General features: G+C 39.0%; 2 protein-coding genes across 9 annotated transcripts in view; one reads left to right on the plus strand and one right to left on the minus strand.

Moving 5' to 3' along the window:
• Window positions 1-725: 725 nt before the first annotated feature.
• Window positions 726-14,727, minus strand: atl1 (atlastin GTPase 1). The gene is made up of 14 exons (XM_007248527.4): window positions 14,519-14,727; window positions 11,854-12,104; window positions 10,444-10,578; window positions 9,801-9,905; window positions 9,610-9,660; window positions 9,008-9,064; window positions 8,788-8,880; window positions 7,795-7,933; window positions 7,536-7,663; window positions 7,066-7,122; window positions 6,581-6,652; window positions 5,306-5,737; window positions 4,686-4,700; window positions 726-3,983 (listed from the first exon to the last, which is right to left on the minus strand). Exons 1-14 carry the CDS (start codon window positions 14,550-14,552, stop codon window positions 3,873-3,875), a joined length of 1,680 nt encoding a protein of 559 aa, XP_007248589.1. The 5' UTR covers window positions 14,553-14,727; the 3' UTR covers window positions 726-3,872.
• A 1,265-nt stretch (window positions 14,728-15,992) lies between these two features.
• map4k5 (mitogen-activated protein kinase kinase kinase kinase 5) overlaps window positions 15,993-18,283 on the plus strand; it is a 45,528-nt gene continuing 43,237 nt past the window's right edge. For 3 of the 8 annotated variants that reach the window (XM_049481315.1, XM_049481317.1, XM_049481318.1), the window contains exon 1: window positions 15,999-16,384. The gene's annotated coding sequence lies outside the window, so the exon portion shown is untranslated. Of the gene's footprint in view, window positions 16,385-18,283 lie in introns of all 8 variants that reach the window. The other 5 variants (XM_007248518.4, XM_049481316.1, XM_049481320.1 and 2 more) reach the window with 4 other exon arrangements.

Below are 18,283 nucleotides of genomic sequence, written 5' to 3' on the forward strand. Positions count from 1 at the left end.
GCGCTCGAGTTTTGAAAGGGGTGGTTTTGACAGTTTGGGGGTGGGGTCAGGATCGCCTCCCTCAGCGAATGCTATTGGCTGATATCCAGAGAGAGAAGGACAGCAGGAGAGTTACTTGCTGGCTATGCTAACATCCTCTGGCTCTTGGGGCTAGGCTGTCCGTCACAAACCCTGGATGTCAGCAAATAGCATTCGCTGAGGGAGGCAACCCTGACCCCGCCCCCAAACTGTCAAAACCATCCCTTTCAAAACTCGAGCGCAAACTGCAGCCGCAGGTAATTCACATGGCGGGCGAGGAGAACTGTAAATTCGAGAGGAAAAAAAAAACGCCCAAGGGGAGAAAAATTAAGCTCGAGCAATATTCTGGTCAGCGCGCACACGATTCCCTTTTTTGCTTGTGAGTTTCACATTTGTGCTCACGAGAAGTTAATTTACACATGCAAAATGTTAGAACACGCTGGTTATTTTTTTTCATCTGTTATTTTTGCACCACAATTTTTGACATTGATGTGATGCCATACTCTAGGTCGTTTCCGGTTGAGAGTACGCTGTGTGCTATTGGCTGCTGCTTCTCACCAGTGTGTGAATAAGTGATGATTATGAATGGTTGTATGTAATGCATGTAAACTGTAAAGTTGGGTTTCTAGAAAGGCACTATATAAGTGTAACTTCATTCATTCAGTTGGGTGAAGAGACATTCATATATTTCAGCTCAACGGCAACAATAGATTTTAAACATGTAATCTTTTATTCTTTATAAATAGCACTGAATTCAACATAAAACAAGACACTCGTTACAAAATAAAACAACAATTAGTATGAGTGCAGCCCAGACGGGAGAAAGTGGTCCTTGGTCATCAGCACAGTCTGTCCTTTCAGCGCTTCAGTGTTTGTGTGTGTCAACTTGAATACCATATGTACAACAGGAAGAGCAGTGCATGACTTTATAGTGATTCAGAGTGTAGAAACAAAGTCTTGATGTGTGATGATTTTACAATGTTCTGGCTGTTCCTCACACAGGAACCCCTGAGCCAGACTGGACATGGCTAGAATGAGCTTCATCTCCTTCACCACACAACCTACTGACTGGGCTTAAACTGGCTTTTTCACCAGAACACCTTTATAACTTGACCTTTTTATACAACCAGAACATCTATAGACTTAACTCAACATCACTCCATCAACAGGACACACAGAAACCTATCCTCATTCATTCACCAGGTCACTGATGGATATGATTTAAAGGTGCAGAGGGTAATTATATTAATGTTTAGAGTAAATAGCAGAACAATCATTGATGGAACCTGGCCAGAGGTTGGAGTCTTATGTGGGCTATTAGTTTATTGTTTTGGAGATCATGCAAAAAATTACCAAATAGACATTAATGATTATGAATATTTGCTGGATTAGTTCGATGCAGGTACATCACTATGTAAAAAGCATGCTAATACAGAACCTAGTTTCAGTAGTTAAAAATAATTAAAACAGGACCTTGACAATTCTGTGTGTAAAATACATCTTAAAAATAACTGTTAAAAATAAAGATGCTACAAATGTTCTTTTGATGTTTTTAAGAAGTGTCTTTTAAGATTCTTCACTACTGTAAGTTAAATTTCAAAGAACCTTTGCAACTTCTTTATTTTAAATAGTGTTAATGGAGAGACTTTAGGGAAGGGAAGTAAAGATGACGACACTTGAGCGACAAATGCTTAATAACTCTCAATATAACAATACGGTTCAGCAAAGTCAATGTACAATATGTACAATAATGAGGCCTTACTTCAGTGCAACACAAGGAGTTTAATAATGGATTATTGTAAATAAAGCATAAAGCTGGATTTCCAGATATGGAAAACTAGTATTGGAATTGCATTATCAGGATTCAGTCGTGATTGGAAAGTATAGATAAAATTAAAAACGCTTTGCCCCATTTACCCCCCACACCTTTAATCTCATTCCTTAGAAGATATCAGGTGTTGCTTAGAATTCCCAACAAGTAAGTTACAGGTTTGTCACTGTTCACCTCCCAACAACCCTGAACCAGCTGATCAAGCACTGTGGAAAACCTGTATCCTGACTGAAGTGTGTTGGGAGCTGGAATATGACAATAGAATGGTTAAAGATCTGAAAGAACTTGTGTGGGAACTGTCCTAAGCAACTTGCGACCACAGTATGTACACCAGTACGATACTGAGACCATATTTACACCTGGCAAGTTCATGAATCTTGAGTATCAGGAATATATCTGGATAAGGCCAAGCCACATAAAAATGCAATCCCAATTTACACATGGCAATAACATGCATCCTGGGTAATCTAATCTTAAATGACTGCTAAAATGCACAACTGGAATTTTAAACGTAGCTACTGTGGGTTTCTGTAAATAGTAACTTGCACAACAGCCATGAGTATCACCTTTATCCATTCGCTTGTTACTCAGCTATAGGGCTGCAACTAATGATTATTTTGGTAGTCGAGTAATGTGATGATTATTTTTTCGATTAGTCAGCGATTGTTTCTGCCATGTTCTCCGTCTCTATAAAAATTATAGAAACACCTAAGCATAAGATTTAAAAGCCATATAAATATTCAGATGTTGTTTAAATAAAAAAAATATATGTATGTAATCTGTTGTGTTTGGGCACTTTTGAAGACACAAACTATGTTGAGTGTAAACTGAGAATGAGCCATTTACTCATCTCCCATTGAGCTTTTGTCCCCAGCACTTTCTGTAATGTGGTACTGTTACAAATTAATGATTAGTCAACATTGAAATTTGTAGTCGTCAAATTTAAATAAATGGTGTGGTTTTATGGTTATTAAATGTGCTCTGGTAAAGACATGGTAGTGACACAGTGAATGCTCTGCTGTCGGGAATGCATCCAAATGCTTTGGCGTTCACACTACAACAATAATGTGGTCAAATGCATCTCTGACCACCTCCGGCTGTGGTTTTAGTGATCAGATTACAGTGTGTCCTCTATAAACATCCACACAAGCATTCACACCTATACTTTGGGCTGGAGACTTATGAATGGATCACCCAGGATGTATGTTCATTCCTGATGTGAGCTGAGCATAAAAATAAATTGAAGCCATGTTAAAGCAGTGTAAACATGTCTGTCTTTCCACGAAGAATTTGGCAACCAAACGCCTCTGGGAATAACCAAAACACCCCTAATAACTGCTGTGCAATTAAATAATTTGCATATTCCACCCTGTAAGGTCATTTACCACAGCATGACTCCCAGAAATCCCAGAACATGAAAAGATGACCATTGAGTCAAAGTTTAGGAACTAGCAACCCTTCAACCCCACACGGTAATTATTCAGTTGAGTTCAGATTTCAGAGACTAACTGGAGACTCACTACCAAATTTAAATGCATGTGGCTAAAATCTGATCACGATACAATCCAGATACAAATAACATGAATTGACCAGGTGTAAACAGGCTCTAAGTGAGAGTAGATATTGCAGCTATTTGAGACTTGAATCAGTTCAAAGCTAAATCGTAGACTCATGCTGCCGGGGGGCACCTGCGCGCCCAATCCTCACCCTCTGGCTCACCGGCTAGCTGAACTGTCAGTGGCAGATGTAGCTATGGCAACCGAATCTGACTTGTTCCTATTGCAGCATAAATGTGAGCTGCTCGGTTCTCACCTTCCCCTGACTTTACCTTTTCTCTCTCTATCTGTCTCTCTCTCTCTTTTTTTCTCCCTGTCTTTCCCTCTGTTACGTCACTAAGATGGTCCAAAAAAAGCTCAGCTGTGCTATGGCTGGAGTGTCAGTGCAACAGAGTGGGCATACGTAGGAGCCTGGGTGTGTGTGTATGTAATAGTGAGTGAGTGTGTGGTGGTGTGTAAGCGTGTGGTCAGTTTCTCTTCTTCTCCTGTTCAGGGTGTTGGTCAGTCTGGTGTCCGGGAAAAGCATGATTGTACAGCTGCCTGTGATTCGCTGCCACATTGTACAATTTGTAGAGAGCCTGTGAGGGACAAGAGAAAAGGGGAGTGAGAAAAAGTGAATTATCTTGTGTGATATGACTGTCATTAAATTATATTTCTTAATAATATTTGCAATAGTCAGCAAAAAAAAGGGAGAAATGACTGATTTTTATATTTAATTATCCAAAGAATCTGCTTTTATAGGTTAAGTAATCATAATTATATATGATTTAGCAATACCAAACCATGCAAAACCTTTCAAACACATTCCAAAATACTTTCTAAATTAGTTAATTGAAGGAAAACCTGGTAATCATGTAAAAGGCTGAATTAGAAAGAAAAAAATATGAATATGTATGAAAAAGACTGATAAGCAATATTTAAAAAATGTTAAATAAAAAGTGTTATAAAGTAAGAAATAAAGTGCTAAATAATCATGGCTTTATTGAAACACCAGTGTGGAGAGGACAAAATATTACCATAGCTGCAACATGTAATATATTAATTCTCATTTTTATTTATATTAACCAGCATTAAAGTACTCTTCCACATGCTCTGTGCAATTACACATTCTCACCATAGGGGTCTCTAAATCCCAAAATATGCAAAATGTTTGGACTGTTGCTTTAAGTAAATAAATTATAATCAAAGTTTAATTAGTAAATCCTAACACTCCTAGAGTTCAGCTTAAAAAAAAATACATTATTTAAATACAGGTGTGCAGGCCTGTGCATGCTCCTTACCTCATTAGTGCTTCCCTAAGGTATAGAGGAGAGAGAAAAACAGAAAAAAACGATGAACATGAATTGTACAGTAAACACTATAAGTTGTAAACAGTAAAGGATTTGTTCTGTTAGTGACAGGGCATGTGTATGCTGAGGTAGAAATGTTTAATCTATTTCTGCAGTATAAAAAAATGAAATTTTTGTTGTTCATGTTCTGAATGCGTAATTACACTGAATTATTGTGCTTTAGTGGATGCGTGTAATTTAAAAATAGCTATAAATCTGCATTGCACCCTCTGGTAGACAACTGTAACATGCAGCATTTTGTTTTAAAGGTGCATAGAATTAATTGATTGAGTTATTATGTGACTTTGGTTTGTATAAACTATGCTTAGATGCAGTTTTACAAGCCTATTTACAATCCTGTTATAACTGGTCTTTAACTGGTGTAAGATTTTATTGTAGGAAAAGAGACAAACGTGTACACAATATAAAGTTTTTTCTTCTGACAATAGATTTGTATTTTTTCTTATTTTTCAGTACATTAGAATCATATAACTGTGCAGTTAAAGTACGGTGCACTTGCAAGATGTTTCTACATGTCATGTTTCAGAAAAGGTACAGTAAGGTAAGCTCACCTGGTCCCACAGAGCTCCTGCCACCTGGTCTATGACGGCACCGAGTTCACGGTACTCTCCGGAATAGCGGATGTAGGCCCAGGTGCAGAGAGTGATGAGTGCGAAGCCCAGCACCATGTTACACACGCTGGCGATCACATCCACACCCACGAAGCCTGTGATCCCCGCCGACACATACATAACGAAGATGACCACGAAGAGCGTGGCGGGCGTGCGTGCGGCGTGGAAGATGTTTTTGGAGTCGTTGTGTTTGATGTACTGCACGAACAGCTCGTCTATCTCTGCCTCCAGCTGCAGCAGGTAGCGGCGGCTGAACTCCTCCCCACCCATTTTCTTCACCCCACGGAACACGGTCAGCGCCTCCTCACGGATCGACGCGTGACGGGACTGCAGCTCAGTCGGAGCGAGGAACGGCCGGTCACCCCCACTCACCTGAGACACACAGAGAGGGACTGGATTATAAGGCGCACTATAATTAACATCTACATTTTGGTCTATTTTTATACAGAAGGAGCACTGGATTATTATTAAGGCGCATTTTGCGACTCTAGTAAGGAACAGGGTTGTCACTATTTGTCTCTCTAATTCAGCAGATCTCATCGCTAGTTGTGGTTGGGTAACTTAAGTTAAGTACAGCTTAGTTAAATATTCAAAACTGTAATTCTTAAAAAAAAAACATTTTCTTTTAAAGTCAAACAAGCATTGGATGTTAATCTACACAGATTTCTCTTCTGAAAACTGTTTATTTGCTTAAGTCAAGCGCTTCCGTGTATTTACAGTGAGTTTACATTTTCAGATTTCCACTAATGCTGGCTGCAGCAGCATTAGCATTAGTGGCTAACTGCGAGCGCTAACCCTAGTAAATGCTGCCCTACAGCGCTACACTGAGAACCCTGAGTTTTCCAGTAAGCCATATTAGCTAGCGGTTCATCCCACTTAGCTTGTTTTCACATGGTACTCGTGCATGCTACAGTCCCATATTCTCACCTCTGAAAAGCAAAAGAGTTAGCGCTTAGTGTGGTTAGTGGCTAATTCTATGCTAATACTGCTACAGCAGTGTTAGACGGGGTTAGCAGCAGTCTACAGTCCAATATCCTTGCCCAATATAAGTGCTAGGTTTTTTAGTGGGTAATGCTAATACTGTTCCAGCAGTAATACTGGCCAAAAAATAAAACACAACAATTATAGCATAAGCAGTGAACAAGTATAACATAATGCCTGAGGATCCTCAGGGGAAATAGTTACAGTGCTGCTGAGTTTTGGCTGCTTTCTTACCTCCTCCATCTTCTTGTTGTACAGGTCTTTAGCTGCAGCTACAGCTGCCAGGTTATTTGCCTCTGCAGTGGCCTGCAGACATAAAACACAGCTTTACAACACTAACACTAACATTCGAGAAGAAACAGATTTACAGGCAAGATTTTAAAAATCAGCAGTCCAAATGACACTGTTCCAGAAGTCTTTACTCCTGCCCTGATGTTTTCTGTTTAGACAGCAAGGGTTTCCTCTGTGCACACCTCCCACCAAAATCACTTGCAGTCAAACTTGCAATCTTTTTCTGATGGTAGATGCTGTATTTTAACATCAACTTTGGCAAGTGCTACTTGTAGGTCCATGATGACATTTTAGGACTGTTGGAGACTTACACAATTACACATCTTGCAGTCTGCTGAACTCAACAGCACTGCCTTATCTGTTCTTGTTGGCCAGAAACACAATGCAAAAGAAATATCAGCGTTAGAGTGTTTAAGGTGTTACATTACCTGTAACATGGATTTTGGGTGAGGCAGCTCTTCCCCCTGGTAAATCTTAATGTATGCCTGAAAGAAAGCAATGCAAACCTTTTTTTACTCCTGTTTTAGTTCCTTTATACAGCTCTGGAAAAAATAAGAGACCATTTAAAAAGGATGATGTTTTTCCTTGATTTTACCAAATTGAAAAGCTCTGGAATATAAGCAAGAGGAAGATGGATGATCACAAACCATCAAACCAAACTGAACTGCTTGAATTTTTGCACCAGGAGTGGCATAAAGTTTATAGAATTAAACAACAATGTTCATTTTACTCTATAACATATAAATATAAATAGCAAAATCAGAGAAACTGATTCAGAAACTGAGGTCGTCTCTTATTTTTTACAGAGCTGTAGTGTTTTGATATGATTTGATACACAGAACTGTTTCTTTCTGCAGTAAAGTTTCTTTCTGCTGTGGTGTACCATACTTTACTTCACCTTAAAGTACTCCAGCAGGCCTCTGCAGGTTATTTTGCTGCCATTGATTTCTTTCACGTCCAGGTTTTTGGGGCCGAGCAACCAGGGCACCAGCACCTGCAGGTTACCGATGAATTCCCGATCAATTTCTAAAATGAGAAATATCACATCTACTTATTAGAAGTCAGCCATCTTAATTATCAGTCAGTGTGTAATGGTCACATGTTCAGTTCTTTATTGCAAGTTTAATGTATGAATGTATGGGAGCATATAAACATACCCTTGAGTCTGCCGTCAAAGTGAGGATTGGTGGCCACTTTGAGGCCGGGGTGTGGCATGAGGAAGCAGGAGATGTTGGTAAAGCAGGAGTGAATGTGCTTCCTCACATTCTGTAGCTCCTCATGCTGGTTTTCTGAAATCTTTACAAACATAGAATTTTAGTGCATATATATATATATATATTCCTAAACATAATGGGTCAGTTTCAGACAGGGATTAAGCAATATATTTTGGAATCTTATACAATATATTTTTTTTAAGTGCAAATCTCAATTAAAATGCTGTATAGTCCAAGACTAACCTTAACCCCTGTAAATTGAATCCCATAAAAGGTCTGCTTCTAATCCTAAATAACACACACATCAACCCATCACTCTGTAACCACTATAAATGAATAGGTGACCCAATACATATTATTATATAAGTTTTTTTCACATAACTGAGGTGGATAGAAGGATAAATTACGTTTTGTAATCATTTGGATTAGGGCTGCACAATACTGGAAAAATTTTACATTGCAAATATTCTTTTTATGACAATATATAAAAAGGTAAATAAAGGCGTTTTTCTGGAATTAAAAGCGTGTATTCAACTGTAACTGGAAATATCTGCGCAAAACTGTGCTGCACAGCTTTTAAAATGTGCATTTACAAGCACATGTCCAATCATGTGGAAGGAGGCCATGTGGTTACCTCGTGGTTACTCCTGCACCCCCCCACCACCATGCTCCCCCTCACCCTCGCGCTTCTCGGGCAGCAGCAGCCTGTCACTCACACAGACACAGAGACAGCGCTGTGTATCTACTTCTTGTGTCAACAACCAAAACATTGCAACATGACGTGATTGCGCATGTGCACAGTACGATGATGAGGCTTAAACAATATATTGTGCAGCCCTGATTTGGATGGAAAACCTGCTCAATCTGTCTGATCTGATAAGTTAAGGCAACCCCACATATATTTTCTACAACATTGACATTTAGGAGACCTCTGACCTTTAGCCTTTTCTCCAGGAATTTCATGCCACCCTCCTGGCCGTATGGAAACTCGTAAGGAAAACTCCAGTCTCGCACCAGGAAAATCATTGACTGAGAAAGAAAGCAAGAAAATATTTAAATTATGAAGTATCAGCTCAGTTTTATCTCATTTTAACATCAACAGCACCTGAGGTAAAAGCTGGATAACTCATTTAGTGTGTTTAATTACTGTAAATACCTGGAAGGGCTTGAGGAATGTTTCCTCCATGGCCAGTCTGCCATATTCTGTAAAGAGCTACAGGAAAGACAAAGACAAACAAAGTTACACACAGCAGCAGCAGGCTCAGGCAGCAGGCTGTCTCCTACAGATATGTTAGAAAAGGCATTCCTACTGCCTTTAAGTGCTGCTTCCCGTAAGGCTCCATTTTCCATCTTGCCAAGATGTAATTACATGTTGGGGCTGTGCGGTTCCTTTAAGGTTGGAAAATTTGTTGCATTGTTTTACAAAGGCTTCTGCACTATAAAATATGCCTACTTCTCTTTTCGGGTTGTTCTACACAGTAACAGTTCTGAGTTCTGTGACACATGATATGCTGACATCCTAAATTATGCTATAAACTGAATGTCACATCAAATTTAGCCATATGTTTAAATCATATAAGGCTGTGGATACCAGTCATGATACACAGCAATTTGGTAGTTTTGGCCTCAAAGCCTTATTTGACTTGGCAAATTAGATTTGACAAGGAAAAGCGCAGTTAGGAAATGTAACTGCACATGACAGCTGTCAAAACAGCACTCTGTGTGTTTCAGTAAAGTTCAGAATGGCCGCTTTCGAACCTGCAGGTGCTGCAAATCATCCTCCTGGACGTTCTGGGATATATTATACACCTAAAGACAGAGAGAGGGAGAGGAACAGAGGGAGAGAAACAATCAGTACCTCAGCTGCCATGTGTACTGTAAACTGTAAGAGCTTGTGTAACGTGATAGTAGGTGTTGTTTGTTGTGTGACTACTCAGCTGTACAATTACCTGCATGGAGCTGATCATGGTACTGAGTGCGAATACAGTAGCTGAGTCTCTGAGTGTGGACTGGCTGTCAAATGTTCCCTGTGTGTCCATCAGCAGCACTGCCACCTGCAGGCCAACCATCCAAAAACAGTGTAACCAAAATATACAGTATTCAAAATCTATTTACAGCTCTGGAAAAAAAATCCACTTCTATAAGTATAATCAAGAGGAAGATGGATGATCACAAGCAATCAAACCAAGCTGAACTGCTTGAATTTTTGAACCAGGAATGGAATAAAATGATCCAAAAGTAGTGTGTAAGACTGATGGAGGAGAATATGCCAAGATGCATGAAAACTGTGATTAAAATCCTGGTTTATTCCACCAAATATTGATTTATGAATATGAAATTGTTTTTTTTGCATTATTTGAGGTCTGAACTCTGCATCATATATAAATAAAATAGTTTATGGAATAACAAAAACAACAATGTTTATTTTACTCAAACATATACCTATGAATAGCAAAATCAGAGAAACCGATTCAGAAACTGAAGCGGTCTCTTATTTTTTTCCAGAGCTGTACATGTATTATTACACTCCCACTCTTCACACTCACATGGTAAAGAATGTGAGCAGATGAATGTGTTTCTAAGCTCTCCTACCTTGGTTCCGTCCGGTTTGTCCACAAGGAATACTTCACTCCAGATCTGGATGCCGGTGGTCTCTCTCTCAGACCCTCCTCTCCAGGAGAAGCCCGTCAGAGGCTCCTCAGGATCTCCCAGCCAATCATCACGTGCCTAAAACACACACACATATGTGTTCACATTTATCTCCCATACATACCATATATGTCTACATATTTGTTGACACCCCTTCTACAGAAATATTCAGCTACCAAAAGCGGCACCCGTTGCTGACACAAATGTGCAAAAGCAAACAACACAGTTTTAGAATAGGACACTGTCCATGTGCTGCAGTGTAAATATGTAATAAATGAAGCGTTGTGTAAGCAAATACCCATGGTTTACTGTAACTGTACATGATGTGCTGATATGATCAGATATTGGTAGGGCTGGGCAATAAGACAATATTTATTATAATGTTTGTATGTGAACACCTGCATTAAAATGTGCTGCAATATGAAGTTAATATTGTTGCGGCTTCAGGAGGGGAATTTGTTTTGTAACACCTGATCAACTCATCAATTAATGACCAATTTTAATACTTTCAATAATAATTCAACAGTTATAGCATTATGATTATATAGTATTACCATATATTTTGATTGAGACACGCTTACTAGTATATTTTGCTTATGTGATTTAATGGTGAATTAATAAAATTGCTGAATATTGTTATTAAACATTAATTAGTTGAAAAATGGTGCTTGGGGTACATAAATATCTTTTCACACTCATTGATTTGCAGTTTGCATACTGTAGTAACTATGGCAATATGATTTAACCCACAATCTTATGTTTTTTTGGCATAAAGGAGCAGAGAGACCACAAGCGGTGCTGGACTCTTTCCCTGCTAGGCTGAAGCTGAGCACCAAAATCAATACATGAATAACTGATAAAGAACTCTCAAGGGGCAATTATCTGACATCATATCTGATATTACAGGAAGTCATTAGGTCATGAGCTCTTTCTTTCTCTTTCGATATGAGTCACTGTACATGAAAAATCTGAGACCCGCCCTCTCTACCGTCTATCTACTGAGTTTAATATCTTGAACTTTTTGTTTAGTTTGGTGATCTTAAAGCATATTGTTCAGTAAATGTATTTTAAAGAATAATAATTTTTATAAATGTATTATGATGCTTAAATGATTTGGGTGGTTAGAAAAAAATCCACTCTTGTTACAAATTAAATCTTTTTTTCTGTACTTCTGTAATACCAATGTGTATGTTACATAGTAATGAGTGTGTAAAACTGAAGTGTTGGTCCACATGTCCACACACAGGGTCTTATGTTTTATGAGTCTGCCCACTGTTAAAAGACCAAAAATTGTTGTACTTCAATACTTAATTCATTAATTAAATGAATCAGAAGAAAAACAGGTGATTTTACCTGGTTGTACATGTAGCGCAGCATGAAATCCATGAGGAAAGACTTGCCCTTCCGGAAAGCTCCAGCTACAGAGACTGCCACCACCTCTCTGTCCCTGAGCTCCTCAGCCAGCAGGATACGACTCAACGCCGCCTCGTCCAGCTCAAACGAGTGGTCATCCTTCACCACCAGCACCTGCACTGGACGGGCCCTGGTGTCTTGCTCCTCGTCCTCTGAGCTCCAGTCATATACATTCTTATCCACAAATGACCCTGTTACACACACACACACACACATATACAGATATACACATATACAGTATTATAAACAAATTATGCACTGATCTGTGCTGTCTTTCCTAATTCAACCCCTAAAAAAATGAAAGGTTAATAAACTAGATAACCTTAAATAGCAGCTCCTCTAAGGTTCTTTATTAGACCACAATTCTAAATAGACAACTCTGACTGATTTAAAGCATCTCCTCTGCTTTATAGTACAGTTACAGCGCTGCCAGCATGGTGCACTCTTAATGCACCTCACTTTCACTTATCTCTGTCATCTCTGACACTTACACTTAAGAGGACCTGTCTCATAACTTGCACAATCATTTCATTGTAATGAATGAATGATTACAGAAGAGGACAACCATTTCAGTAGTTACTGCATAAAAAGTGTTAACATTAATAGCTGATAATAATCCTAGAGCTTAAGGGCTTTAAGAAAGGATAGGCCTCTACATAAATGCTAAATGAAAGCTGCCCTGAGGTAGTGGCTCAATTTCAAGCTTTAGTTTTATTTTCTTCTCACACTGACTGCTCTCACATGAGTCTCTCACACTTGCAGGAGTGGGACGGAACTCATCCATCATTTTACCTGTCTTTCTGTCAAAAACCTTCAGACAACATGTAGCAGAACAAAGACAGCACGGGGGAAGATAACCACAACAGAAACCATGTGGTTTCCTTCATTCACATTAATTCATATCACATCTCCTGCTAAAAAATCTAGTTGAAGACTAGCTTTTGCTAAATAGATTAAATAGGGATGCACAATGATTTCAGAATTATATGTGCCTACATATTTCAAATCAATACTTGCTGAGGTACATTGACCACTGGAAAAGGACCAAGTGATGCTGGCCATGCTAATACAATGGCCCTGCACTGGCCATGAAGCTTGTAGGTGATGCTGATCAAGCTTGGTAATTCAGCTTGATAAGGTTAATCATGCTTGCACCTCAAACATCACACAATGCTGGTCAAGAATTAAAGCTGGTTAACCATCTTAACCAGTTTCTCACTAGGTTTAATAGGCTTTTTAATAGTGAAACACTAGATTCTAGATTTACTCCATATTCAGGAAACCAATGAAATTACTTATTTCCAAGTAGTCAGCAATCAAAACAATTGTGCAAACATCATAAAATCCCTGTGATATATACCATGGCAAATCTGGTGTGATATTACATAATAAGGGATGTGATACAGACTTGCTGCTGATTATTTTATCAAGCGGGGCAGACACACACATTTGGGATGATGACAGAATTAGCATTAACACAGCACACAGACAGACACACACATTCTCTCTCTCCACAGTGAATTATTCACACCCTAATCCATTCTCTTGTTTCTTGTGACCCAGTAGATATCTCTGTTTCTCCAACACACACTGCATCTCTCTCCCTCTCTCTCTCCCCTCTCTCTCTCTCTCTCTCTCTCTCTATCATGCACACTCACGCTAGCCTAGCCTGGACAGTGGTGTAACAGGCCACACACATAGCTACATAGGTTACACACACACACATACACACGCCCATGGACATCTTGTGAGGGAGGCAGCATCTCCACCACACGTCATTATTTGTTGGGTAGCTATCTAACAGCTACAGAGCCAGTGCTGCTGTTGCTGCTGTATGTAGGTCACCGCTGCTGCTCACCAACATTCAGCAGCCATGAACTTCAAGACGCCCAACATCACAAACACACATTCCTGCATACCTGCAGCATTAGAGAGCTGTATTTTTAATACGCCACTGTGCGTGCAGCTATTCTATGACAGGTTAGTTAACTAGCCATCTACAGCTGCATCAGCAACAACAACAATAACATCAACACCGCAGTAAAGCTATTCATGTGTGTATTGGATAAATATGCTAGTTTTAAGATTATGATCTGAGTATATGAGTATATGAGGAGGTTCACTGTGGTCGTATCTTGGTGCAGAGCCTTAATCCCGTTAAGAAACGGAGCCTGTGCCATGTGATTGGCCGATTGGACTCTGGACCAGTCTGGACTGTAGTCTGTTTATGTCTATTTATTATTTTTTATGATCTACACGTTTAATGCTATTTAATTTCTGTTCAGCAAACATGCAGACATGCAGGGCTCAGGGATGAGCTATATTCACATGCAGGCAGGGAATAAACAACCCCCTGTCATTGGGGCTCTATGTGTGCATATGTATTATGTGTGTGTGTGTGTGTGTGTGTGTGTGTGTGTGTGTGTGTGTGTGTGTGCGTGTATATTAGCTATGGAAGCGGACTGTGGCTCAGAAAACACACAGATCACCCTATCACGCCCTGTCTCTGGCTCTCGGCTCGGCCTCACAATAACACAATTTCCTCCAGGCAGCTCCATCCAGGACATCCATCCGTGGGTGGTGGTTTAAACGGACACGCACTCACCCCAGCTGTCCCTGTCCTTTTTGTCCCGGACCATGGCGCACGGCGTGTGGCTCTCAGCCCCGCGGTCTGGCGGCGTAGCGTTAGCAGCGCTCCGCTTCACTCAGCGATCATGAAGCCTGCAGGCCTGAATGGCAGCTCCGCGGATGATGCTCGGAGCGAGTCTGCTGTCTGTGGAGAAGGAGAACGTCTCATTCTCTTCCGAGAAGAAAATGTTAAGAGCTGGTTCAGCCGCTAGAGGGCAGAACAGCATAATAATATCATGGTAATATTGAGCTATATCTCTGTGGGTATATCTAAAACGCAGGACAAGCTGACTTGATGCCTTGCTGCCCTCACTACCTTTTTATTTTTTATTAGTGAGTATATTTACACATTGAAAAAATGATCAATGTAATGCAGTTAGCTTTAGGTATTAAACATTTGTTTACCTATTATAAAGAAAAAAAATAATTATTAAATGAACAGTTTACAGTACGTAATTGTTCTGCAACACAATAGCTGCATTCAGAATAGCTCCCTATTACAGAAAAAAAAGTGCACTAAATGGTGTGCTTTAGGGCTGTTTGAAATCTCAATAGTACATTGTATTCCCTATATATAATATAATGGGATAGTAACTCAAAATAACGAGATGTTTCTTTCTCTGCTGATGTTTTTTATTTAGGTGGCAGGAATGGGATTCCATAAGTAACCGTAGTGTTTTGTTATTTTTATTTTTTACTCATTTCCTGCATTGAAATGAATCTCACAGACCGAACAGCAAACCCTAGAGACATGCAATTTATGGCGTTGACCCTTTACCTACTCAGATGCAAGACAATAAACAAGACAATCAACAAATGTGTTTGCCTTAGATTTCATAAGCAATTTATTTTTTTCATTGTATTATCTTCCTTGTTTCTGGTCATTTTTCATATTCTTTGGATCATGTTTGTTATATCCCAAAAAGGTCAATACATTTACAATTAAGATTTCTTGTACTTTTGCATAGTATTTAAAATGACCAGGCTTTTCCATTATTGTAAAGGAATTCAAAAGACACTAAAATAATTTAAAAAACGAACTTTTTCGTTGTTTTGTTTGTTCAAAGACATATTAATAATAATTGGTAAGGCCTAGATACAAACAAACTTTAAGGCCTAGAGAAACAAAATATATTATTATTATTATTGTGGTTGTAAAACGCCTGATTTACCAATATTTGGCTTACATTTTCAATTTGTGTAAAGAATGTGCTTGTTGATAGTGGCATCAATTTGTAATCATTGTGTATCTATAAGTAAATATATATAAATAAGACAAAATAAACTTTATAAACTTTTTGTAACAGTAAATTCTCACTGTTTCAGGATAATGTACATCTGCTGTGTGGTATGAGGGGGACGTGCTGTTCAGCAATAACAACAAATATCAGCCACCAAATGGAGCGCGATGCATTGCCTGCGTTGCTTGTCTTAAGCGATAAAAGTTTATACATTGATTACGACTATTTCATGGCCTTTATTTGAGAACTTTAAGAACGAGTAGCATTAAATATCGTATTATTTCTATTAGAGGAGTGAGTGTTTAATGATAGTCTGCGCTGCTGGTGTGGAGTGAGTTGGAGGAAGTGAGGCAAAGCAGAGCGCGGCTGCTGGGAGTGTGGCAGCTGGGCGGGGAGAGAGAGCTCCGGCTGGACAGTCAGACTGTCTGCTGTTGCTGATCCTACACACACGGAGCCGATCAGGTGGAAGAGGCAGAAGTTAGAAAGTGGAGAAAGCGGCCGAGTTGGGATGTTTATTTCGACACAGAATGGACGTCAAAACTTGAGGAACACGTTGCTTGCGCTCGTCATTGATGCGGATATGGAGTATTCCCGTGGAAATTGTATGTTTTTGAAGAAAATACAACTTTTGTTGTCGAATCTTGCTTGCTAACGTTAGCTTAGCTACTTTAGCTAACCTGCGTAACGCAGTTTTACCAGTGGCGTTAGCTTATTTGGCTAGCTAGCTAGCTACGTGTCTGAGAGAGAGAGAGAGCGAAAGAGCGATAGGGTTAGCTAGCATTAGCTAATGACGCCTGTTTTAAAGTTCTAAAAATAAATCAGTTAGCTAACTTAGCTAACTATCTAGCGTCACCAGTGTCAGTTGAACAGTTCCAGACAACACAGCATTAGCTAACCTAGCTAACCCAACAGTTAGCTTAGCCAGTTTGCTGGTTAGCAAACTAACTTATATTGGCCAAGTTTTAACTTTATACTTAACCTTTACGTTGCTAGGGAAAGTGAGGTGCGTATTTAACAGCAGGTCTGCCTTTTAATCACTATTAATCCAACGGTTGTTTAAGAAAATGAGTTCACGTTAACGAGTTTGTAGCTCTGCAGCATGTTGTATTACTAAATATAGGGTCTGCCATCACGTCGTGACAAGGTGCTCTCAGATTAGAGCTTTAACTCGCTAGCTAGCTTTAGCTAACTTAGCCGGCTAGCTATCAACGCCCAGAGACTAGGTTATAGGATGGGTAACGCTTGTTTAGGAAGCTAATGTGGGTAAGTTAACGTTATCTTAGCGTTATCTTAACTAGGTAACTTGCTACCTGTAGCCAGTTGTCTTTTATTTAATGCTGCTTAAGTTGCTCAAGTTGTGCTAAATAACTTTACTAATATGTCAGTGATGCATAGCCACGTAGGTAAATAGTCAGGTTAGCTAGTTAACCTAGTTAACGTTAGTTAGTTAGACTATGTAAAAAAAATTAGGCTCCGTTTAACGCGCTAGCTAAAATTTCGTTAGATTTGTAATGTTGGGGGTAAACTATTTTCTGGAACCAAAGATACATGAAACGCTGTGCCAGCAACTATTAACCTAAGTTTTTTTATTAACCTTTTTAAATCTAGAAATAATGCAAAGAAAACAAGTTCATATTCATAAAGTTTTAAGAGTTTATAAATCAATATTTGGTGAAATAACCCTGGTATTTAATCACAGTTTTCATGCACCTTGGCATGTTTTCCTCCACCAGCCTTACTGCTTTTGGATAACTTTAAGCCACTCCTTGTGCAAAAATGCATGTTTTGATGTTTTGTAATCATCCACCTTCGTCTTTATTATATTTCAGAGATTTTCAATTTGGTAAATTCAAAGAAACAGATCATTTTTAATTGGTCTCTTATTTTTTTTCCCACAGTGATGTTGCCTTGAGGAAACAAGCCAGTTTCTAGTGCAGTTGTTGGGGGATGTTTTTATGACTGATAGATTAACAGGGACTTTTATTAAAATTTTATTATTATAATATTTTCATAAGTAAAAGGATATGTTAGTTTAAATACATGTAAAGGATGTATACTTGTCCATGAAAGTGTTTGTTTTTCCTGTTTGTTGCCTTAGGGCATCATTATGCAGTTAAACCTACTTTGTTATGACAAATATGTTAAAACTATTTGTTTATTGATTTGTATATATTTTCTTATGATAAATGTTCAGTTGTATGACCAGCAATTAATATGAAGCTTCTAAAATGTGGGCTGAAATATAATAAAAAAATAAAATTCACACTATAGTGGATTAAGGTAGCACCAAAGAACCTGGTTAACCAGCTAACTAAATAGCTAGCTAGATTTGTTAATTTATCTTAGATGACCACTAATCATATGATCTTGAAAGCAAGACGCCAGCTTAATTTGGAAACTTTTTTCCTTCCAGACAGCCTGAACCAAGTAACCAAGGCAGAGTTTAGGAATGTGTTTTTGGGAAGAATCCGTCCCTTGCCTGAACACCCAGAAAATCCAAG

Source organism: Astyanax mexicanus, chromosome 7 (assembly GCF_023375975.1).
Source record: "Astyanax mexicanus isolate ESR-SI-001 chromosome 7, AstMex3_surface, whole genome shotgun sequence".
Classification (NCBI taxonomy): Eukaryota; Metazoa; Chordata; class Actinopteri; order Characiformes; family Acestrorhamphidae; genus Astyanax; species Astyanax mexicanus.